Genomic DNA, 22,584 nt, shown 5'->3' with positions numbered 1-22,584 from the left:
AAAATCAATAGCTAGTGGAAAGCAGCCGCATAGCACAGGGAGATCAGCTTGGTGCTTTGTGACCATCTAGAGAGATGGGATAGGGAGGGTGGGAGGGAGATGCAAGAGGAAGGAGATATGGGGATATATGTATATGTATAGCTGATTCACTTTGTTATAAAGCAGAAACTAACATACGATTGTAAAGCAACTATACTCCCATAAAGATGTTAAAAAGAAAAAAAGTGAGGGGATGGAAAAAGATATTCCATGCAAATGGAAATCAAAAGAAAGCTGGAGTAGCAATTCTCTTATCAGACAAATAGACTTTAAAATAAAGACTATTACAAGAGACAAAGAAGGACACTACATAATGATCAAGGGATCAATCCAAGAAGAAGATATAACAATTGTAAATATTTATGCACCCAACATAGGAGAACCTCAATGCATAAGGCAAATGCTAACAGCCATAAAAGGGGAAATTGACAGAAACACAATCATAGTAGGGGACTTTAACACCCCACATTCACCAATGGACAGATCATCCAACATCAAAATAAATAAGGAAACACAAGCTTTAAATGATACATTAAACAAGATGGACTTAATTGATATTTATAGGATTTTCCATCCCAAAACAACAGAATACACTTTCTTCTCAAGTGCTCATGGAACATTCTCCAGGATAGATCACATCTTGGGTCATAAATCAAGCCTTGGTAAATTTAAGAAAATTGAAATTGTATCAGGTATCTTTTCTGACCACAACGCTATGAGACTAGATATCAATTACAGGAAAAAATCTGTAAAAATACAAACACATGGAGGCTGAACAATACACTACTAAATAACCAAGAGATCACTGAAGAAATCAAAGAGGAAATCAAAAAATACCTAGAAAAAAATGACAATGAAAACACAATGACTCAAAACCTATGGGATGCAGCAAGAGCAGTTCTAAGAGGGAAGTTTATAGCAATACAATCCTACCTCAAGAAACAACAAACATCTCAAATAAACAACCTAACCTTATACCTAAAGCAATTAGGGAAAGAAGAACAAAAAACCCCCAAAGTTAGCAAAAGGAAATAAATCATAAAGATCAGATTAGAAATAAATGAAAAAGAAATGAAGGAAACAATAGCAAAGATCAATAAAACTAGAAGCTGGTTCTTTGAGAAGATACACAAAATCGATAAACCATTAGCCAGACTCATCAAGAAAAAAACGGAGAAGACTCAAATCAATAGAATCAGAAATGAAAAAGGAGAAGTAACAACTGACACTGCAGAAATACAAAGGATCATGAGAAATTGCTACAAGCAACTCTATGCCAATACAATGGGCAACCTGGAAGAAATGGACAAATTCTTAGAAAAGCACAACTTTCTGAGACTGAACCAGGAAGAAATAGAAAATATGAACAGACCAATCACAAGCACTGAAATTGAAACTGTGATTAAAAATCTTCCAACAGAAGTCCAGGACCAGATGGATTAACAGGCAAATTCTATCAAACATTTAGAAAGAAGCTAACACCTATCCTTCTCAAACTCTTCCAAAATATAGCAGAGGGAGGAACACTGCCCAACTCATTCTACGAGGCCACCATCACCCTGATACCAAAACCAGACAAAGATGTCACAAAAAAGGAAAACTACAGGCCCATGTCACTGATGAACACACATGCGAAAATCCTCAACAAAATACTAGCAAACAGAATCCAGCAGCACATTAAAAGGATCATACACCATGATCAAGTGGGATTTATCCCAGGAATGCAAGGATTCTTCAATATATGCAAATCAATCAATGTGGTAAACCATATTAACAAACTGAAGGAGAAAAACCATATGATCATCTCAATAGATGCAGAAAAAGCTTTCGACAAAATTCAACACCCATTTATGATAAAAACCCTCCAGAAAGTAGGCATAGAGGGAACTTACCTCAACATAATACAGGCCATATATAACAAACCTACAGCCAACATCATTCTCAATGGTGAAAAGCTGAAACCATTTCCTCTAAGATCAGGAACAAGACAAGGTTGTCCACTCTCAACACTATTATTCAACATAGTTTTGGAAGTTTTAGCCACAGCAATCAGAGAAGAAAAAGAAATAAAAGGAATCCAAATTGGAAAAGAAGAAGTAAAGCTGTCACTGTTTGCAGATGACATGATACTATACATAGAGAATCCTAAAGATGCTACCAGAAAACTACTAGAGCTAATCAATGAATTTGGTAAAGTAGCAGGATACAAAATTAATTCACAGAATCTCTTGCATTCCTATACACTAATGATGAAAAATTTGAAAGTGAAATTAAGAAAACACTCCCATTTACCACTGCAACAAAAAGAATAAAATATCTAGGAATAAACCTACCTAAGGTGACAAAAGACCTGTATGCAGAAAATTATGACACTGATGAAAGAAATTAAAGATGATACAAATAGATGGAGAGATATACCATGTTCTTGGATTGGAAGAATCAACATTGTGAAAATGACTCTACTACCCAAAGCAATCTACAGATTCAATGCAATCCCTATCAAATTACCACTGGCATTTTTCACAGAACTAGAACAAAAAATTTCACAATTTGTATGGAAACAAAAAAGACCCTGAATAGCCAAAGTAATCTTGAGAACGAAAAATGGAGCTGGAGGAATCAGGCTCCCTGACTTCAGACTATACTACAAAGTTACAGTAATCAAGACAGTATGGTACTGGCACAAAAACAGAAACACAGATCAATGGAACAGGATAGAAAGCCCAGAGATAAACCCACGCACATATGGTCTCCTTATCTTTGATAAAGGAGGCAATCATATACAGTGGAGAAAAGACAGCCTCTTCAATAAGTGGTGCTGGGAAAACTGGACAGGTACATGTAAAAGAATGAAATTAGAACACTCCCTAACACCATACACAAAAATAAACTCAAAATGGATTAAAGACCTAAACGTAAGGCCAGACACTATCAAACTCTTAGAGGAAAACATAGGCAGAACACTCTATGACATAAATCACAGCAAGATCCTTTTTGACCCAGCCCCTAGAGAAATGGAAATAAAAACAAAAATAAACAAATGGGACCTAATGAAACTTCAAAGCTTTTGCACAGCAAAGGAAACCATAAACAAGACCAAAAGACAACCCTCAGAATGGGAGAAAATATTTGCAAATGAAGCAACTGACAAAGGATTAATCTCCAAAATTTATAAGCAGCTCATGCAGCTCAATAACAAAAAAACAAACAACCCAATCCAACAATGGGCAGAAGACCTAAATAGACATTTCTCCAAAGAAGATATACAGATTGCCAACAGACACATGAAAGAATGCTCAACATCATTAATCATTAGAGAAATGCAAATCAAAACTACAATGAGATATCATCTCACACCAGTCAGAATGGCCATCATCAAAAAATCTAGAAACAATAAATGCTGGAGAGGGTGTGGAGAAAAGGGAACCCTCTTGCACTGTTGTGGGAATGTAAATTGATACAGACACTATGGAGAACAGTATGGAGGTTCCTTAAAAAACTAAAAATAGAACTACCATACGACCCAGCAACCCCACCACTGGGCATATACCCTGAGAAAACCATAATTCAAAAAGAGTCATGTACCAAAATGTTCATTGCAGCTCTATTTACAATATTCAGGACATGGAAGCAACCTAAGTGTCCATCATCGGATGAATGGATAAAGAAGATGTGGCACATATATACAATGGAATATTACTCAGCCATAAAAAGAAATGAAACGGAGTTATTTGTAGTGAGGTGTATGGACCTAGAGTCTGTCATACAGAGTGAAGTAAGTCAGAAAGAGAAAAACAAATACAGTATGCTAACACATATATATGGAATCTAAAACAAATGGTTCTGAAGAATGTAGGGGCAGGATAGGAATAAAGACGCAGACATAGAGAATGAACTTGAGGACACGGGGAGGGGGAAGGTAAACTGGGATGAAGTTAGAGAGTGGTATGGACGTATATACACTACCAAATGTAAAATAGATAGCTAGTGGGAAGCAGCCACATCAGCTCAGTGCTTTGTGACCACCTAGAGGGCTGCAATAGGGAGGGTGGGAGGGAGATGCACGAGGTAGGAGATATGGGGATATATGTATATGTATAGCTGATTCACTTTGTTAAAAAGCAGAAAGTAATACACCATTGTAAAGCAATTATACTACAATAAAGATGTTAAAAAAAAAATGTCTCTATTGCAATGCAGGGGACACCAGTTCGATCCCTGGTTGGGGAACTAAGATCCCACATGCTGCGGGGCAACTAAGCCCATGTGCCACAACTAAAGAGCCCATGTGCCGCAATTACAGAGCTCATATGCTCTGGAGCCCACGCGCCACAACTAGAGAGAAGCCCGCACATGCACCACAACGAAGCGAAGAGCCCATGTGCCACAACAAAAGGCCACGCATGCCACAACTAACACCCAACACAGCCAATGAATAAATAAATATTTTAAAATAATAACAATAAAAAACCATTCCCTGAAAGCCATTGAGGAGTTTGGGTCTTTTGAGCATGAGCTGCCCATTCTCCTTGCTGGGCCCTGCAATAAACACTGTACTTTCCTTCACCACAACCCAACGTCAGTAGATTGGCTGTGCTGTGTGGTGGGCAGCCAGACCCAAGTTCAGTTCAGTAACACAAGTTCCTTTATACAAATAAATATCTTTGATTCAAATAAATAACTTTAGGCCCAATAATTAAAAGCATGGCCAACTTACCATTTTATATTATATAATCTACTTATTTTGTTGTTGTTGTTGCTTCCTCCCCATGAGAATGTAGAGCTATATCAGGGTAGATTTTCTGTTTGTGGTTGTAACTCCAGCACTTAAAATAGTGTGTGGCACATAGTAGGTACTCAATAAAAATACGCTGAATTAATGAACAAAATCATTCTAGAGCTATATCCTTCACTAGTCTTCTAACATCTCAAGATCTTTCCCCAAAAAACTGCTATATTCATGTTTAGTAACGGGGAAAGAGTATAAAAACATGCCAAATATGTAGTAATCAGGGATTGCTAAACAAATTATGCTATATTCATATAATTCAAAAGTCATTAAAAATTAATTTTTAAGAAAGGCATTTGACAACATGAGAAAATAATATACTCTAAATTTCTATGTGTTCAAAGCAGATTATTAGAACCATACTCTGGCCCTCACTGGTATACGGAAGTAGAGTCAGGACAACTAGGCTCTGGTCTGCCTCTGGCCCTCCACCTGTGAGGTCAAATTTGGGTCAGCTGCTTCTTAGTTAACCTCTCAGATCCTAGCCTCGTCATCTCTCCTTTATATTACACACAGTTCCTATATTTGCTTCTAGGTACAAAATTTTAAATTTCTGAGTTATTTGCACAAAATATTGTGCAAACTCATGTTTTCTGGTGTTTGTTCCAGGCTTGACCATCAAAATTGATCAACTATTTTACTGTCATGTACTTCTTCACCACCCTTACTCTTTTCCTTCACTATTTCTTCACCCTTCAAGGCCCCTTGGTGTCCCAAGTACCTTCTCTCCAATCTCAGCCAGGTCTCCCCCAGGCAGCACTTCCAAGTCGGGGAGGAGGGCACAGGCCTCCAGAACTTGCTGGTATTTCTTTTCATCCAACTCCGACCCAAAAAGGATGTTGTCCTTTATGGTGCCATTCTGGATCCAGGACTGCTGCGGGACATAGGCTACAGTGCCCTAGGATGCGAAGGGTCAGACCATATGACAGTTTTGTACCTCTGGAAATGCAATGTTGAAGGAGGGGGTGGCAGGAGTTGGGAGGAACAAATGGAATGTAGATTTTTTAAAAATGTGTGTCAGGCTGACTGAGCAATTGATATTTATAAAAGTGCATGTATTTATTGCACCATCCAGGGAGAAAGATTCAATATCCTATGCATCATTTAAAGTCTCCTTTTTTGGACTATCACTCTCTAGCCATGATCCAAAAAATGGAGGATGACTGCACGTGCTGCTTTTAGAGCAGGGTTTTAGTCAGACCCCAGAGAGTTTACTAGGACCAACAGAGGGCCAACACTGATGGGGGAATGGTACAGACAACATCTTAGGAAGCAAGAACTAAGAGATTGAAATTTGGGTGCCAGGCTGATGCACGAAACAGATCGTGTCAAATGAGCGATGGAGCCTGATAAATGCCTGTGTTTGAGGACAAACCCAGTTATGAGTTAGCAAGAAAAAGCTTCCTGAAAGGAGTTAGGAGGCAGAGTTAAGTCTGTAGAGTCTGCTCTGCTATACTGCATGTTTATTTAATGCAAATTATATCATTAGTAATCAGTAAATCAGGGAATAATGTCAGTATAATGTGGAAGAAGTGTTGGTTCTTAAAATTTTTCCAAGCATGTCAGTGTAAAGCAATTAGGGGCAAGCTTTCTTATAATTAAGAAGAAAGGCTTAGCAATGTATGAAGATCTTAAGAAAAGCTACAAACCTATAGACGTGCCTCTTTTTGGTGCAAGTAGTGGCTGGTTAAATGATTCCAAATACCTATAATTTCCCCTAAATTTAGCTCTCTGGGGAAGCTGAGAGTACTGATGGAGATGCCATGAAAACATTTCCTCTCTAAAAAAATTATAATTGACGACACCTATACTCTATGTCATGTTTTTGTACTGGAAGCAAGTGCCCTCAAACACCCAGCTCTCAAAGGAAGAGGTGAGAGGCCCAGAACTAATTGTGAAGCTGGGTGTAATTGTCAGTGGAGATTTTACAGTGCTACTGTTTTTATTGTTATTGCTGTTGTTGTTTTTGTTGCTACCCTGTTTACAAAGTTACATATGTTTTTAATGATCTGTTCCAACTCTTTCCCCCAGGTCCTATTATTTTTACGGTACAGTTTCGCAGAACGTGAGGTTTTCAGAAACACAGATATAGTAGAATTACCTATACTTTGATAGAAGACATCTCTATTCAACAGTTTTCAAACTTTAGTATGCATATGAGAATCACCTGGGGAGCTCATTAAAAATGCAGGTTTTTAGAATCTACCCCAGAATATGATATATATGTGGGGTGGGGCAAAGAATCTACCATTTACAAGTCTCCCAGATGTCTCCACGACCTCACCTACAGCAACATGACAGCAGTAGTTATCAGATTCTAGTTCATTCTCCCAATGAGAAGGCAGCACCAAGAGACCACATTTGAGTGTCAGAAGTCTTCTCCTTGGCATTCCTTCTCACCTTGACCGTGATGTGCCCGTGGACATTTTCCATTTCTCCCAGCATGGCTGACATCAAGGAGGATTTCCCAGAGCCCACAGTGCCCACCACAGCCACCAGCTGGCCTGGCATAATGTCTAGGTTCACGCTGAAAGAGAGAAGTGCACTTGAAGGAGACAGGTGTGTGGAGGAGTGTTGTTCAGGAGAAGTTCAAGCCACTTCTCAGACACTCCATAGGAAGTCTGATTATTAGGAGATTTTCCCTCAAGATTGGAAAATTTGTCTTGCATATACAATACTACAAAGTATTTCTCTAATGATTTTTTTTCTGCTGTAAGAGTTTAGAGAGTAAGCCCTCATATATAAGTTGTTTGTGCCAAATGTGAGTTTCCACTGGAAAAATTATTTTAGAACCAACGTGGTACCACTGAACAAGACCTTATTGGTTCAAGTCCCAACTCTGCCACTGCCGAGCTGCATGATCTTGGAGGGTCACTTCTCCTGGACTCTCATTTCTAAGCTAATGGGGTTGGACCAGATTAATGTATCCCCAAGTTGGCCATTCAATGAGAATAACTATTCAATAAAACACTTGCTGAAAGCACAGATGGCCTGCTCCCCTCCCCCTGGATATCTGGCTGAGTCTGGCTGGGGAGGGGCCCACACTGGGCCAGGCTCCTGGAAACTCTCTGTTCTGGCCCTATTATTTGAGTCCCTAGAACATTAGGAACATGGGGAACTTGTTCACACGCTTTCTGAACCTGCCCATTGAGCTGGACTCCTTCCAGACTTATACTACTAGCAAAGTGAGAGCTATGGCCACTCTGCTCTCTGCAAAGTGAGGCTTTCAGGTTGGGAGGGTTCAGAGGTGGGGCTTCTGGCCTGACACATGCTGGGGCAAGCTCCAGAGTCCATGTTAAAGGATCTAGGAATAGGAGAGAAATGTGGAACGTTCTGGGTGTAGCAGGGAGATGATCAGGTATACTCAGTTGTGAAGAAAAAATCTGGCCTGCTTGGGCTCCTGGTGTACTCTGTGGTGCTGTGCTCAGTGGCTGAGTTGGGTGTACCACTACATGCAGTGCTTAAGGAACACATTACATGCAGCAATGTGGCAAGAAAGGGTTGGCTTAAGGCAGGGGAATGTGAGAATGGGTTATGTAGATGAAAAATTCCAGATCTGAAGTTGATTATAGAGGCAGCTCCCAACAACCACTCTGGGCAAAGAAGGCAGATTTTTCTGGATTACTATTCTTAAGTGAATAAATGAACTTAAGCTGAGTTCAGGTTCTTGTGTGTATCCACTACCATACCCAGAGACCTAGGCTACCTGCCAACCCTGCACTACCTCCCCATCCACAGTCTGCAGAATAAATGTCTTCACAGGCTCTCAGCTGGATGTGCACTGTCCCACAGTAGGAAAGCAGGGTAGCAGATGTAGTTATAGGGACAGGGGCTCAGGATCTTTGCTGTCAGTTCATCCCTCCAGGGGTTTAGCCTGCACTAGTCTCTAACTGAACACATGCACATAGCTCGTTTCCCCATGTATTATATTACATGGAATTTTTCAATAACAAGACTGGCAAGGAGAATCCTAAAAAACAGCAAGAGGAAAAGGAGGCAACTCACTCTTGGATTGTGACTTCCAAATCGTGGTCCCAGGTAAAGGATGCCTCAGAAAACTGCACAGCTTTGTCTGTTGAAAAAAAGTCCCCTCTTTAAGTCAGATGTAGGTCCCCACATGTCTGTCTTTCCTTTCTTAGGCTTCAGATGTCCCTCACTGCTTCCTCCAGCAGAACCCAAGATTGCCTCTGTCAGGTGCTGACTCCTGAGCTGACAAGAGGCTAATGAAAGCTCCTGGGATGAGACCGAGAGTTGCCTGCATACGATGTCCGTTTTTTACTTAAGAGTCCCAAGCCTGTTGGTAGCCCAGATTCTTGATCTACAGACAGTCTGGGTACATTCCCAGGCCCTCTGTTGCCTAGTCTCTTGTATAAATTCCACTTCCGAATATAAACTCAGCCAGTCCCTGCCCTGGATTCCAGACCCACTGCTCCTTCTGGCTATGGATGCCCCCCAATCCTTAAACCTTTAGAACTTGTGTGTTCTTGCACTCCAGCCTATCTTCCCAATTCCACATGCTTGGCTCCATCCTGACTTCTGTTTTCTAGATCCTTTGCAGGATTCCCTGCTTATCCTCAGAATAGCTGCCCCAGCTTAGCTTGGCAATCTGGCTAAGCAATCTGTTCTAAATGAAAGCATAATTTAAGTAATAACAGTACGCACACTGTGCAAATATAGGTGCAAGGTAAGTCCCCTAGCTTTCCCTTTCCATCAGTTTCTTGCTGCAAAGTATTGGTGCCAGCACTGTGAATATATATGGGATGCAACTTCCAAATTCACTTACCAAAACTGCAGTCATGTCGAATGGCAGATGTGTCCAAGTCATCCCCTCCCAAATATTTCTCTAGCCGTTCTATGGAAACACTGGCCTAGAGAAGGACATAAAGGATAAAAAAACCTCAATGACAAGCACGAGTAGAGGAATTTGACTTCGTCATCAGCCTTGGATGTGGAAGCAGACAGTCAACCTGCCAGGCTTCTTGCCCATGATTTGCTATTTGCCACACCTGGAACCTCTGGCCCCCTCCCCCTGGCCCCCCTCCCCAGCGTGATTCAGCCACACCTCAGCCCTGGGGGCCAGCCCACTCTGAACAGAGGGAAATTAAGATGCTCTATTTCAGCCCCTCAGAAAACTCACTGTGGTGTGGGGGAAGGTCAATTCTACTGCTCTCTTTGGACCTAGTTCCAGAAACTGTCTTCTGCCTTCTTCTAAGACAAAACTTCTGTCTGGTTCTGGTAACTGGGCCCCTGGCATGTTCTTCTGTAACTGAGTCCATGACCCATACAGTGTCTCACTGCCCACATGCCATGGTCCTCGGGCCCCTTTGTTATGCAGGGAGCTGTCACCTCTGCTGGTCCTGCTTTTGCTCTCTATGCGATAAACTATCTGAATCTAAAAAGAGCATGTTGTTTCTTTATCAGCCAAATCTATCAGCCTTCCTTAACACCCTCCAGTACCGGGAGAGGTCTTTTCCTAAACCCCAGTCCTTCCTATGGCCTGAGCTGTCTGAAGCCAGCCACCTCCAGGATGAATGCAGGTCGCCACACTTTGTCATCCTGGCTGCCTCACCAGTCTGCCACCTGCCCTGTGAACGTCCTCCGGAGGTCTGGTACCTGGTCTATCTCAGTGACCGTGCTCAGTTTTCAGGACCCAAACACTCCCTATGGCCCGTTTTCCGACAGCTTGAGGCTCCCAGATTGCATTTGGTTTTACCACCATGTATGTGGCTTCGTCCAAAGAGAAGCCTTTTCTCTCCTTTTGTGCCATATTTCCCTAATGCTACATAAATACCTCACAAGGAGATGGATGAGACTGGGATGATTATCCTCAGTTTATAGTCAGAAAAACTGGGGCTCAATGAGCTTGTGATTTTACTAAATCAAACTGTTGGTCTCCAGAGACCAAAAAATCTAATTGAAGGTTCACCAGCAGAAGCTAGAAATGAGATATGACAGACCAGTCATTCTGGACTCTAAGGCTTTTAACCAGAGCTAATCAGTTAGCAGTGAGAGTTCCTACCTACCTGGAGCATGGCAGAGACTATCATGGGAAGCATGCTCATGGGAAAGCGCAGGATATTGAAGAGGGTGATGGAGGTGAAGGCCTTTTCTGCATCCAGAATATTATTGCTATCCACCAGGACGTAAACGGAAAATGTGATCACAGACACCTGGAAAAGCAAAGCCATCAGTGATTTATTCTAAAAGGGATCAAGCAGCCTTGTTCTAAGTCTCAGGAACACAGTACTGTATCAGAGTTGAAGGAGTCTTAGGGATTATCTCAACCCTCCCATGTTACAGATGAGAAATCTGAGCCCAGAAGAGGAGGAAATATCTTGCCTGAGGTCATAAAGTCAACTAATGGCATTGCTGGGACCAGAGCTCGAGCCTCCTGGCTCCTGTTACCAGTGTTCCTTCTGCTACAGACCCACGTGGCCTCCCCAAGAAGACAAGAAGCCTTCCCATGCAGACCATGCCTGGATACCACATTCATGCTGAACCCCCTGGAAACTTGATCTGGGCGGCAAGACCACCAAATTGTGCACAAGGGTGAAACTAGATGTGGGGACATGAGGTAGGAATAGCAGCATGAGGACTTGATGAGTCCCTGGACTTCAGGGTCAGGCCTACAGGTGCGGGCAGTCTACCTAAACAGACCTTCTTCTCCAGGAAGCTGACCCAGCCCACTGACTCCTGTCACTCACCAGCACCGGAGTTAAGTATAAGAGAAAAATCATCACAGACTGCAACTGCCCAAATGTCAGCAGGTTCCTGAGCTCTTTCTTACGAAGGTCGTGGACTTGGTTTTGGAATGAAGGTTCCCAGGCAAAATATTTCAGGATCTAATAGGATAGAAAAGAGCACAGCTTACACTGTTGCCCCCAAAGGACATCAGGTGCATACCATCCACCCATGATTTAGGATATGCTCCCCAAAATTGGGGAAGTAGAAGTTCAGATTATAAAGTATGATTACAGAAAGGTAACTTGTATTTGTTGACAACTTACTAGGTATACAACGTTTTATATACATTATCTTACTTAGTCCTTAGTGTGGCCAACTGTCCCACTTTGCCTGGGATTAAAGGTTGCCCAGGACATGGCGCTTTCAGTGCTAAACCCAGAAAGTTCTGGGCAAACCAGGAAGAGGTAGCCACCTACTCTAACAGAATTCTGCATCCATTTTAACAATAAGGAAACAGGTTGAGAGAGACTAAGTAACTTGTCCAAAGTCACCACCCTAGCGAGCGGTAGAGCTGAGACCCAAAACCAGGTCTATGTTTTCATTTTGCCACATTGGCAAGAAGGCATATAGAGCTCTGTGTGGAGAAATATCAGGATGTTCAAAGGGACCTCTTTTTCATTTTCAAGAGGGTTAGGGTAATATTAAAGTCCATGAATTCAAAACAATGTATATATTAAAAAAGAATTTATTGGTCACCTTTGAAGGATGAAAATGCATTATTTTGAAAACTAGTAAATAGAGTAAAGAAGCTTGTATTTATCCTGCCTATCCTGTACAAACTTTATTTTAGGGTAACCAACTAGGTGATTAAAGATCATTCTTCATTACAGAATTCCAGCTAAGCAATGACAAAGGAATAATGGAATTAAAACATCACCCTTTTGCAACTACTAATGAAGTAATAGAACAAGGCAATGATCATCAGTGGCTGCTAAAACTTTTATGACAGTGGTTTTCAACCTTGGCTGCATATTAGAATCACTTAGGGAGCTTTAAAAAAAAAAAAAAAAAATATATATATATATACACACATACACACACACACACACGTATATATATATATATGCCTGTGCCTCACCCCCAGAGAGTCCAATTGAGATGGTTTGAAGTAGGCCCCAAGCCTCAGTGGGTTTACAAACTTCCCAGGGGACTGAAATGTGTTGCTGGGGCCACAAATCCCTGCTCTGGGTGAAAGAACGGCAGGAAACACAATAAGGGATGAGTCAGGCTGACAACGCCCGGAGCCCATAAACACTCGTCATCGCTAAGTTAGGAAGCAAGCGCTCTCTGAAAGCATCCTTGCCCCTCAACCCCACCCCACCCCAAACAAACAAACAAACACAAAAAACCAACAAGCCGAAATCTACTCAAGCCTCTAGATCCAACCACCAATTTACAAGAAACACTGGAACAAGACAACTTGTTTTCTCTAAAATGACCAAAAAAGGGGACAGGGGAGGGGCTACTGTAGATTAAAAGCACTATCAACTAAATGCCATGTGTGGACAGTTTTTGGATCCTTATTCAAACTAACCAATGGTAAAATAAAATAAAATTAAAAAGACATGTATGAGGTAATTGGGGAAATTTAATGGTATCAAAGGACTGTTCATTTTTTTTTTCCAGGTATGCTATTGGTATTGTGGTTATGTTAAAAAAATGAAGTCCTTATTTTAGAAATGCATAGCCAGTATTTACAAATGAAATGACAAAATATCTGAGATTTGATTTTAAATAATCTAGCAGGGCATGAAGTGGGGAGTGGGGATATAGATGAAACAAGTTAGGTCACGCTGATAATTGCTGGAGCTGGGTGATAAATCCATGGGGCTTCATTAAACCATTCTCTTTACTTTTGTGCACATTTGACAATCTCCACAGTAAAATACAAAAACAAAACAAGCCATTTAACATAATTAAATAGAAATCATGATCAAAAGAGGTCCTGAGAGGAGTACCAGGGGAAGAAACAGGAGACTTCTGGGTTAATGAATCAGAAGTCATGGGACACATCACAGGCCCAGAAGCAGAAGTCCACAACCTCTAGCAGGTTTGTTAAGCCCAAGAACCCACTGTTACCGTCATTGTGCCCAGAGGGTCACTTGCACTCAGCTTCTCACCTTGATCCCACTGAGAACCTCATTCATGATCTTTAAACGGTTGTCTTTATACTTCATATTTTTAACCTGCCAGGAAAAAGTGAAACAAACACAGAACACACTTCCATGTGAGAGGGTCCAGATTTGCTGCAGATACTAAATCTCAGTGGTGCTTGTGGCTGTCGCTTGGTGAGAACTTGAGGCACCCAGTGATGGGCTGTGTCTCTCCCACTCTCCTCCTTGCCTCCCCGCTCCTGCCACACCCATCTTCTTTCTGAACCTGAACAGCCTTGGCCTGACTGTGCCCTCCTCCTAGGTTGTTTTTTCCATGGCTTCCTCCTTCACATTCAGGTTGGTGCTGTCCAGAGCTCAGCTCAATGTCTCCTCCTCACAGAGATCTCTCCTGATCCCATAATCTAAAACTGCCACCCACCCACTCACTAGCATATCACCCTGTTTAATTCTCTGCATAGTACTTATCATAACTGACATTTTCCTTCTTTGCTTTTACTTGTTTATGGCCTGAATCTCCACCCCAAGTAGAACATAAGTTCCACGAGAGCAAGAGCCTCGTCTAATTTGCTGCTGTGTTCCCCCCAAAATAGGATGTACAAAAAATATTTTTAAAATATTTGCAACTAAATGAATGCAAAATAAATGAAGGACTAAATGACATACACCATTGAGTTCACCCATCCAAAATATGATTTCTGGCAGAGCTAACGACTGTCCACATGGAGCCCTGCTACCTGGTGGTAGGACGGTTGATTGCCAGGATTTAGGCCTAAAGTTTGGGTGGCTCACGTGACTGCTCTGTGTGGCTGGTTTGCATTGCTATGATGGAGAAACAGGGCCAATAATCACTGTTCTAAGAACAGCCCAGTGGAGCAGGGTATAAGAGTTATACGCAGGGTCCCTGGGCGGCTCTTCTCTTTCCAATGAGGAACGTGAATCAAGACAGAGTATATAAACCCTAAGAGTGGCCAGAAGATGAAAAAGGGAAGATAAAGCCAAGTTCATCTGGGACCGTGGCAAGTCTTCTACCAGCTTTGCGTTGCTCAAACTCCAATCACAAGTCAGAATAGAGGAAGTAAAAAACTTTAGACTTTGAAGAACATAAACATGTCCCCAGTGACTGTTTCTTTACCTGAATAGCCCTATTCTTGGTGGCGATTACCCCATTAATTGGGATTAGGAGCACCATCACCCCAACACCTGCTAAGACTGAGGGTCCCAACTCCGCCCACAGGAAGTAGATGGACAAGGAAATCTGTAGAACATTTGACCACAGCAGGTGGATGAAGCTGGTCACGTCCATGAGCTTCTGGGCGTCCACAGACATCAGGTTCACTGTTTCTCCAATGGTGTACTGCTTCCTGGCCTGGTTGGATAGAGTCAGCGCCTATAAACAAAGATTGGAATTGGGACACCTGGACAAGGCCAAGGATACTGGGGAGTGAGAGGGGAAATTCAGGAAGGAAGTGAAAGACAGTAGAAGGATGGGCTCCACATGGACACAACTTTTCCAAGGGGCTGTGATCTTCTTGCCACTAAACCTTACACACAGCGTTCTCTCATTCTTGACCACTCTTTCCTGCTATTCCTACCTTCCCCAACATCTGTTCCTCCACACACACTTTTTTTGCTCAGAAAAGTCCTATTTATCTCTTAGTGTCAACTTAGATGGAACTTCTTCTCAGAAGACTTCCCTGACTCCCAAGTTTAGGTCATATATTTCTCCTGTGTATTCCCCTAACAACCCGTGCTTACCTCTGCCATTACGTTCATCACACTGCACTGTGTAACTTTGTTTTTCTATTTCTCCACCAGTAGTAAACTCTGTAAGGACAAGGGCTACATCTGTCCAATTCACTACCGCTTTCACATGCACACAGTAGGGAAATCAAATACTGAAGGATGGAAGGAACGGAGGGATGAAAGGAAGAAGCATGTATTCATTCTTGCCTTGCAGACTTTAATGTGGCAATGTTATTTGGAGCCATGCTGTGAGGAGGTTGCAACCATTCCCAAGGAGGACAGAGATCTTAGAATGGTGAGGAAAGCTGCAGGGTTCACACACTGGAAGCAAAATGACTCGTTTATTGTCAGGAATTTGAGGGCAATATCTAGATGCCTGAATCTTGCAGCATGAGCCTCTTGTCCTCGTGTTAGAGAGATCAGAAGGCTGAGACCCACAGTCTGTCACTTACAGCAGTGCCTTGTACAAATGCTCCCAGACAAGGGACTGGGGGGTGGGGGTGGGTGGTGGGTGCATGAAACCAGCTTGTACTACGCTCACCAAGCCACCCTCTGGTGTGGGCTACATCTTTCCAGAGGAAAGAAAGCCTTCTTCTAATTCCCACAAGGCAGTGTATGGGCTATGACTGGCCCTAGAGATCACCTTCATCCTCCTCCTAGAAGCTCTACTGTCATCTTAATCCATCAATAAAGTCTTTAGAATATATCAGGATTCTTGGTTGTATAGTAAAAAGAAGGAAATTTCCTAAAATGTTAGGCTACCAAGGTTCTAGAGACATCAGTTCACTGCTATGCCTCCCCTTTGGTATTGAAAAACAAAAACAAAATGTAACATCTAATTACCCTTCAAGGTAATCACTATACTTTTCTTTTTTCAATAAATCTCTGTAAAGTGGAAAAGTCATTAATTTAGTCCCAAGAGCCCTTGTTTGGAGGCAGGTCCTGTCTATGTGATTCTAGGCATTGAAATGATCTAAGCCCTGCTTCTCTGTAAAATAGGGATAATGCAGTTACTTCCCAGGGCTAAGAATTGATAATGGATGTAAAAAATGTTTCATAACATTTCATAAATGAAGCATAATCTAAATATAAAATTAGTCAATTTTAAATTCTATTTTAAGGACTTCCCTGGTGGTCCAGTGGTTAAGACTTCGCCTTCCAATGCCCCAGGTGCGGGTTTGATCCCTGGTCAGGGAGCTAAGATCCCACATGCCTTGGGGCCAAAAAAAAAAAAAAAACATAAAACAGAAGCAATATTGTAACAAATTCAATAAAGACTTTAAAAATGGTCCACATCAAACAAAATCTTTAAAAAAAAATTCTATTTTAGTAGCAATATATATTTGAATGAAGGTCTCATTAAGGGCTCTATTTTACACATTCCTTATGGATTGTAACAGTTGCAAAACCTGGAATATATCAATATTAAGAATCAAAGTAGTGGAAATGAATCATCACAATTGTAAAAGTGTATGTTCATAGAAATGTCTGAGACAGCCTGGTTAGTGACCTCATATCCTGCAAACCAGCAGAAATACAGTACCTCCAGAAGGAATAAGGGGATTAAAATTTTAATTTTGGAGAAGACAAATTCCAGTGTGAGGGTATCTGGGAGTTCAAAGAACTTGACCAGACTTCTGATCTAAAGACATTTGGATCACCTCTCTGGGTCTCTCGATGAGTCAACATCTACTCAGGAAAGACAAAAGACACAACTGGAGTTTTAAGAGAGGAAAGCAAAGGATAAAATCAGGAACTGTAACAGAGAAATCACTATGATGGAACACTCCAGTGGTGGATGAAAAAGAGGAAGAAAAGGCAACCGACTGACATTCTGACCTATAAAAAGTATCATCTCCTAATGTATGAATTTTCTCCTTAGGCTTGTAGTCACTATTTTCATTTCTTTTTATTTATTTTTTAAATTGAGATATACTTGACTCTACTTTCATTTCTTAAGGGAAAAAAATGAGAATTCACCTTGGTGTCTAGGACAGAGGGAAATAAAGTTGCTCTGAGAAAGTTAAACATTAAAAGCAACGTGTCAGAGGGAAGATGGACAAAATCATCTTAAGGAAATGGAATAGCTCCCAAGTCTGCAGAACTTAGTAACCAGTGTGAAGGTATTTACAAATCCACAAAAGGAATCAGGCAGAGGAAGGGTTGGTCGTTACTCAAGACTGAGAAAAAGAAGTCGCTAGGCAAAAGTCAGTCCGGGGAGATGGAGTCGTGGTTCACAGAGCGTTCTAGTCTATGGCAAAATTGTGATTTGAGATGGACACACCAGGTCTTATGAGCCAAGTTTCATGTAGTATTTGGTTTAAATGTTGGTGATTTTAAGAGTCTGCCCTTGGCCAGCTTCTTTTCTGACTTTACATTCTGTCCCAAGGTGTTGTCACCTTGTGGAGAGAGGAAGGAAGAGAGGGATGGTACGCAAGCCTTCAAAGCTGAAAGGCAGATCCCAGGCAGAGAACAGCTTGCCGGCTTTCCCCTGGAGTGCACCTCACCCCACACACACAGACGCTCTATGCCTGTATACACACTTTTCATTTTAATCTCCAAACAAATACCTAAAGAAGGCTGTACGTTTAGCCAAAATCCAGTGTTGAGGACAGTTATCATTTCCATCAAATTTTCCTCAATCTTGGAAGAAATGCTCACGTTTACAAAGGGGATTTTCTTTGGTGATGCCTGGCATATTCCACTTACCTTCTTATATACAGAAGCCATGATGGTGGTCCGTACTTTCATGCCCAGCATAAAGCACAGTTTAAAGTAATACTGAAGGCAGACAGACTGGATGAGGGCCACGGCGAAGAAGAGGATTGAATAGAGATACCCAGTCCACAGATATATATCACGGTCATTTGCAAAGGAGATCAGCAATCTGCCAGAGCAAAACCAAGTAAGTGGTGCCCATCAAGCCTCTGAGGGCTCTTCACCCTCCTTGCGCACAGCCAGCTATGCTATCCCACCCTGTAGGTAACAAAAGTGACCAGAATTATTCAATGCTCTTGGAAGACTGAGCTCCACAGCCATGCCAGCACTCTTGCCTTTTTTGGAGATGAGCAGCAAGGGCTAAGGGTTGACGACCCATGACCGTGAGACGGGATAATGTGTGCTCTACAAAGCTGCCACTGCAATGCTTTCTTTGACGCTCTCTTTCCCTACCCTCTGGTAAAAGAGGCTGTTATGTAGCAAGTTGATTTATTCCTGGAAAGGAATTAGGACATGTATCCAGCGTGAGCTAGAAGGGTTTCCCCTGGAGGATAGTTCATTCCATAGATCCTGGCAGACTGAAGTCCTGTCATGACTAACCCGAACCTCCCACTGAATGCCTGACTGTGGAGCAATGAGGTTACAAAGACTATGTACAAGCCTCTCCTGGGGTATGAGGCCCACCTTTTGGACATGACTCAGCTCACAGCAGTTCTGTTTAAGAAGAAAGCACCCCTAAGATGCATCTGGCTTCCTATGAGGAGAAGGACGTGGAAAAGAGGGAGGCTAAAGGATCTAAATGATTTTTCAGATCATTTTAGATCTTGAAAGATGCCTTGTGCTTTTCATGACCACAATGCTGTAAGGTTGAAGAAAATTATGAGCATTAAAAAAAAATGGAAACTTAGTAATAGGCTCCTGCCTGCATATACAAGGGGCAAAAAGCAGAGTGGCAGAGGAGGCCCTGAAAGGACAACCCAGGGCCTGGTCACTCACTTCAGCAGCTGAGGATTCAGAAACATGAGGACGTCGTACACCAGCTTCAGCAGGAACGATTTCAGGAGGATGACGTAGAAAGTTTTGAAGAGGGCTTTCACCAACCAGGACTTGGGAAAGTCTTTTGTGGTCTCAGACTTCTTTTTCTTCTTCTTAGTTTCTTCCTGGGTACAAAACCAAACAACATCAGTGCTTGCAGAGCTGCGTGGTGTAAGACTTTGTCTTTACTGAACAGTTCCCGAGTGTTAGCCCCTGAGCCCTGCTGCCTTCTTTGTACAGGTTTCGGTCTTCTCTCCACTGCCTGGTCCCATTCACCCTTTTAGCTGCTATCACTGTTCCCCTCTCCCCCTCCTAACTGATACTTCGGATCTATTTTGGATTAGGAAAACAGGCAACAAACCTGGTGAGAATACCATGTAAAAACAAAGAACAGCCTCTGACTGGGGGACTGTGGGGCATCGTGGGAAGGAAGGGCATGGGCATGATTATATACATCTATATCTATATCTATATATATTTCAGATGCTTAAAAGCCTTTTCATTGCCTTCTTGCTCATGGTTACTGTGGGATGTTATGGGTTGAATAGAATCCCCCCAAAAGTTATGTTGAAGTCCTAACCCCCAGTGCCTTAGAACGTGCCCTTGTTTGGAAATAGGGCCTTTGCAGATGTAATCAAGTTAAGATGAGGTCATTAGAGTGTGTCATGGAATGGGTCCTACTCCAATATGACTGGTGTCCTTGTAAGAAGAGACACAGACATGGGGGAAGAGGCCACATGATGACAGAGGCAGAGAGTGGAGTGAAAACATCCACAAGCCAAGGCACACCAAGGACTGCTGGTAAACCCCAGAAGGTGGAAGAGGCAAGGAAGGTTTCTTCCCTACAGGTTTTAGAGGGAGCATGGCCCTGCCGATGCTTTGATTTCAGACTTCTGGCCTCCTGAGCTGTGAGACAATATATTTCTGTTGTTTTAAGCCACGTGGTTCATGGTGCTTTGTTTCAGCAACCCCGGGAATCTACCACATGGGATATCACCACCCACTCCCCCGCCTCTTCCTTTTCCTGTCTCAGGAGTCCCACTAGGCCCCCAATTCCAGCTTCTCAGCCTCAGTGACATCCTCTTGTAATTTCTCTCACTGAGGTCCCATCTGATCGGTCTCTTGCCTCAACAACTGCCTCAACCTGCTTCCCAGCTTCCACTTTTGCCTCCCAACCATCCGTTCTCCTGGCAGCTGCTTCAGTGGGCTTTCAAAAATGTAAATCTGATTGCATTACTCCTCTGCTCAAAACTTTCCACCAGCTTTCCATCAGACTTAAAATAAAATCCAGACTCCTCACCATGGCCCATGAGGGTCTACACCACTTAATCCCTGCCCCTTTTCCCGAGCTCAGCTCACCCCTCACTCGTTCAGCCTCTGTCTCCATACTCCCGCATCCTCTCTCTCTTCTCCAAACAAGCCAACCATGTTCCCCTCTCAGCTTCCCCCTCCTGCCCCCTCTGAGTGGAATACGCTTCCTTCTGATGGGCTCTTTTCATCGCTTGGATCTTGGCCCAAATGTCATCTCCTCTGAGAAGCCTCTCCTGTTAACTCTGTCTAAGGAAGCACTTCACCCCAGATACATTAACATGCTTTCTTAATAGCACTTACTATTCTGAAAGAGTAATGTATGTATCGGTTTATTATTTATTTTCCAGCTCGCTAAAGGTAAGGATTCTTTCAGGCTGATCCTTATACCTGTGCCCAGAATGGTCTCTGACACACAGTGGTACTCAATAAATATTTTCAAGTGAATAAAAAAATAAATTAGCTGCTAATGCTAAATCCCACTGACGTGCAGATTCTAGTAATGCTAAGGTATTCTTTTATTTTTCTATTTTAAAAAACATTTTATTGTGGAAAATTTCAAATATACCCCAAAGGAGAGAGATCAGTACTATATTATACTCCCATGTATCCATCACTAAGGTACCATTAGTATTGTGAATATTACTAATAATATAAAATGCACTGTACAGTATAAAGTGCTGTCAAAATGTAAGGACAGAGTCACCAGGACACTGGTGTCCTCTTGCCTAAGACATATAGCACATTCGAACAGACACTCAGGGGAAAGTTACCAGGACAAGGACATCTTGACTTTGACTCTGGTTCTTGTCCAAACCATGCAGTCTGGCTCCAGGGTTCCGCTGGGTGTTCTTCTGCTGCCGTTTCTGGAATGCCTGCCTGGCCCTCTGCAGCTCTCCTGCCATGTACTTTTCAAACCTGCTGACTAGTGTCTTTGTTTTAGTCTCTTCGTCAATATCCCAGACATCTTCGAGCGTCAGAGGTTTCTTGAAGCCTTTCAAAACAACGCTGGAACAAGAGTGACCCACAGGCTGAGGCCCTGCAGGTGGGGTCAGAGGCTGTCTCCTCGCCGCCTGTCAAAACCATCCAGTCCCAGGATGCAGGGACGGAAGAATGGGGCTTCTCCCTCGCTCTACTACCCCAGCTCCTAGCTCTTGGAACTTGAGTGGGGAGAGCAGAAAAGGGAGTGGGTGGGGGTGATGGAAGGTGGGAGAAAACAAGAGAAGGGGAAGGAGTCCTACCGAATTGACAGCCAAAAGCGCGTCACCTCCCCCGATCCTGTTCCTTCCTTCTCAAACACTGGCTGCCTCTCTGCTGCCCTGGCATCTCCTTGAGGAGCCTCCACGATGCCCTTAAGGAACTGAGCAGACCTGGAGGCTGCCTCTAATACTCTCTCCCTCTAGATCAGGGCTCCTCAACCTGGGATTTGAGAACATGGATGGAAAATAAATTACATCTTTATTTTTATTAGCTTCTAACTGAAATTTAGCCTCTCCTTCTAATATGAATGTAGTCAACCCACCACAGTTCTAAAACAGAGTATTTGTGCCTTTGTTACCAGGTAACAAAAGTCACAGATGTTTTCATGGCTCATTTAACACTCATCACTGCTTTGAAACTATTAAACCCAGCCAGCATTAGGTCTTGATATTTAATGCATTAGTAAAGAAGCACATGTATTACTATATCACAAATTTGGTAACTACATTTCAGTATATTTGTTTCCCTTTATAATCCCGTGTCTTTTATTGTACACATTTAAAACATCATCTGAGAAGGGATTCATGGGTGTTACCAGGCTGCCAAAGGGGTCCATGGAACTACAAAGGCCAAGGATGGCTGCTCCAGATCCTCTGGGAGCCCAGAACAGCTATTTCATCCCTTACCCAAGTCTGTGCCACACTCCTTGCCCCCAAATTTCCCTTTTCCTGTCCTACTGCCTCCTTTTCCTTCTATCCTTTTTTTTGCGTGGAACTCCTCAGGCTACCAAGAGCAAATCCCCCTCCTTCCTCTCCTCAGCTTCCCCATCTGCCCAGTGAAGGGACTGCAGTAAACTGATCTGTATGTTTTAACAGTCTCTGACTCTAAGTAGAG

The 22,584-nt window shown here is 42.5% G+C and overlaps 1 protein-coding gene across 5 annotated transcripts in view; it reads right to left on the bottom strand.

Moving 5' to 3' along the window:
- Positions 1–22,584, bottom strand: part of ABCC2 (ATP binding cassette subfamily C member 2) — a 62,707-nt gene that overhangs the window by 26,999 nt on the left and 13,124 nt on the right. For all 5 annotated transcript variants that reach the window (XR_014249206.1, XM_082408060.1, XM_082408059.1 and 2 more), the window contains exons 7-17: positions 21,264–21,498; positions 19,144–19,307; positions 18,139–18,316; positions 14,819–15,073; positions 13,693–13,758; positions 11,533–11,670; positions 10,852–10,998; positions 9,612–9,696; positions 8,834–8,900; positions 7,229–7,355; positions 5,550–5,726 (exon numbers count right to left, since the gene is read on the bottom strand). Coding sequence is in view for 4 of the 5 variants with exons in the window: in XM_082408060.1 (XP_082264186.1) it covers positions 5,550–5,726; positions 7,229–7,355; positions 8,834–8,900; positions 9,612–9,696; positions 10,852–10,998; positions 11,533–11,670; positions 13,693–13,758; positions 14,819–15,073; positions 18,139–18,316; positions 19,144–19,307; positions 21,264–21,498 (1,639 nt within the window). In the remaining variant the exon portion in view is untranslated. The remainder of the gene's footprint in view (positions 1–5,549; positions 5,727–7,228; positions 7,356–8,833; positions 8,901–9,611; positions 9,697–10,851; positions 10,999–11,532; positions 11,671–13,692; positions 13,759–14,818; positions 15,074–18,138; positions 18,317–19,143; positions 19,308–21,263; positions 21,499–22,584) is intronic.

Source organism: Balaenoptera borealis (assembly GCF_965194805.1).
Source record: "Balaenoptera borealis genome assembly, chromosome: 10".
Classification (NCBI taxonomy): Eukaryota; Metazoa; Chordata; class Mammalia; order Artiodactyla; family Balaenopteridae; genus Balaenoptera; species Balaenoptera borealis.
Note: the sequence above shows the minus strand (reverse complement) of the source record. Positions and strands in the feature narration are given on the sequence as shown.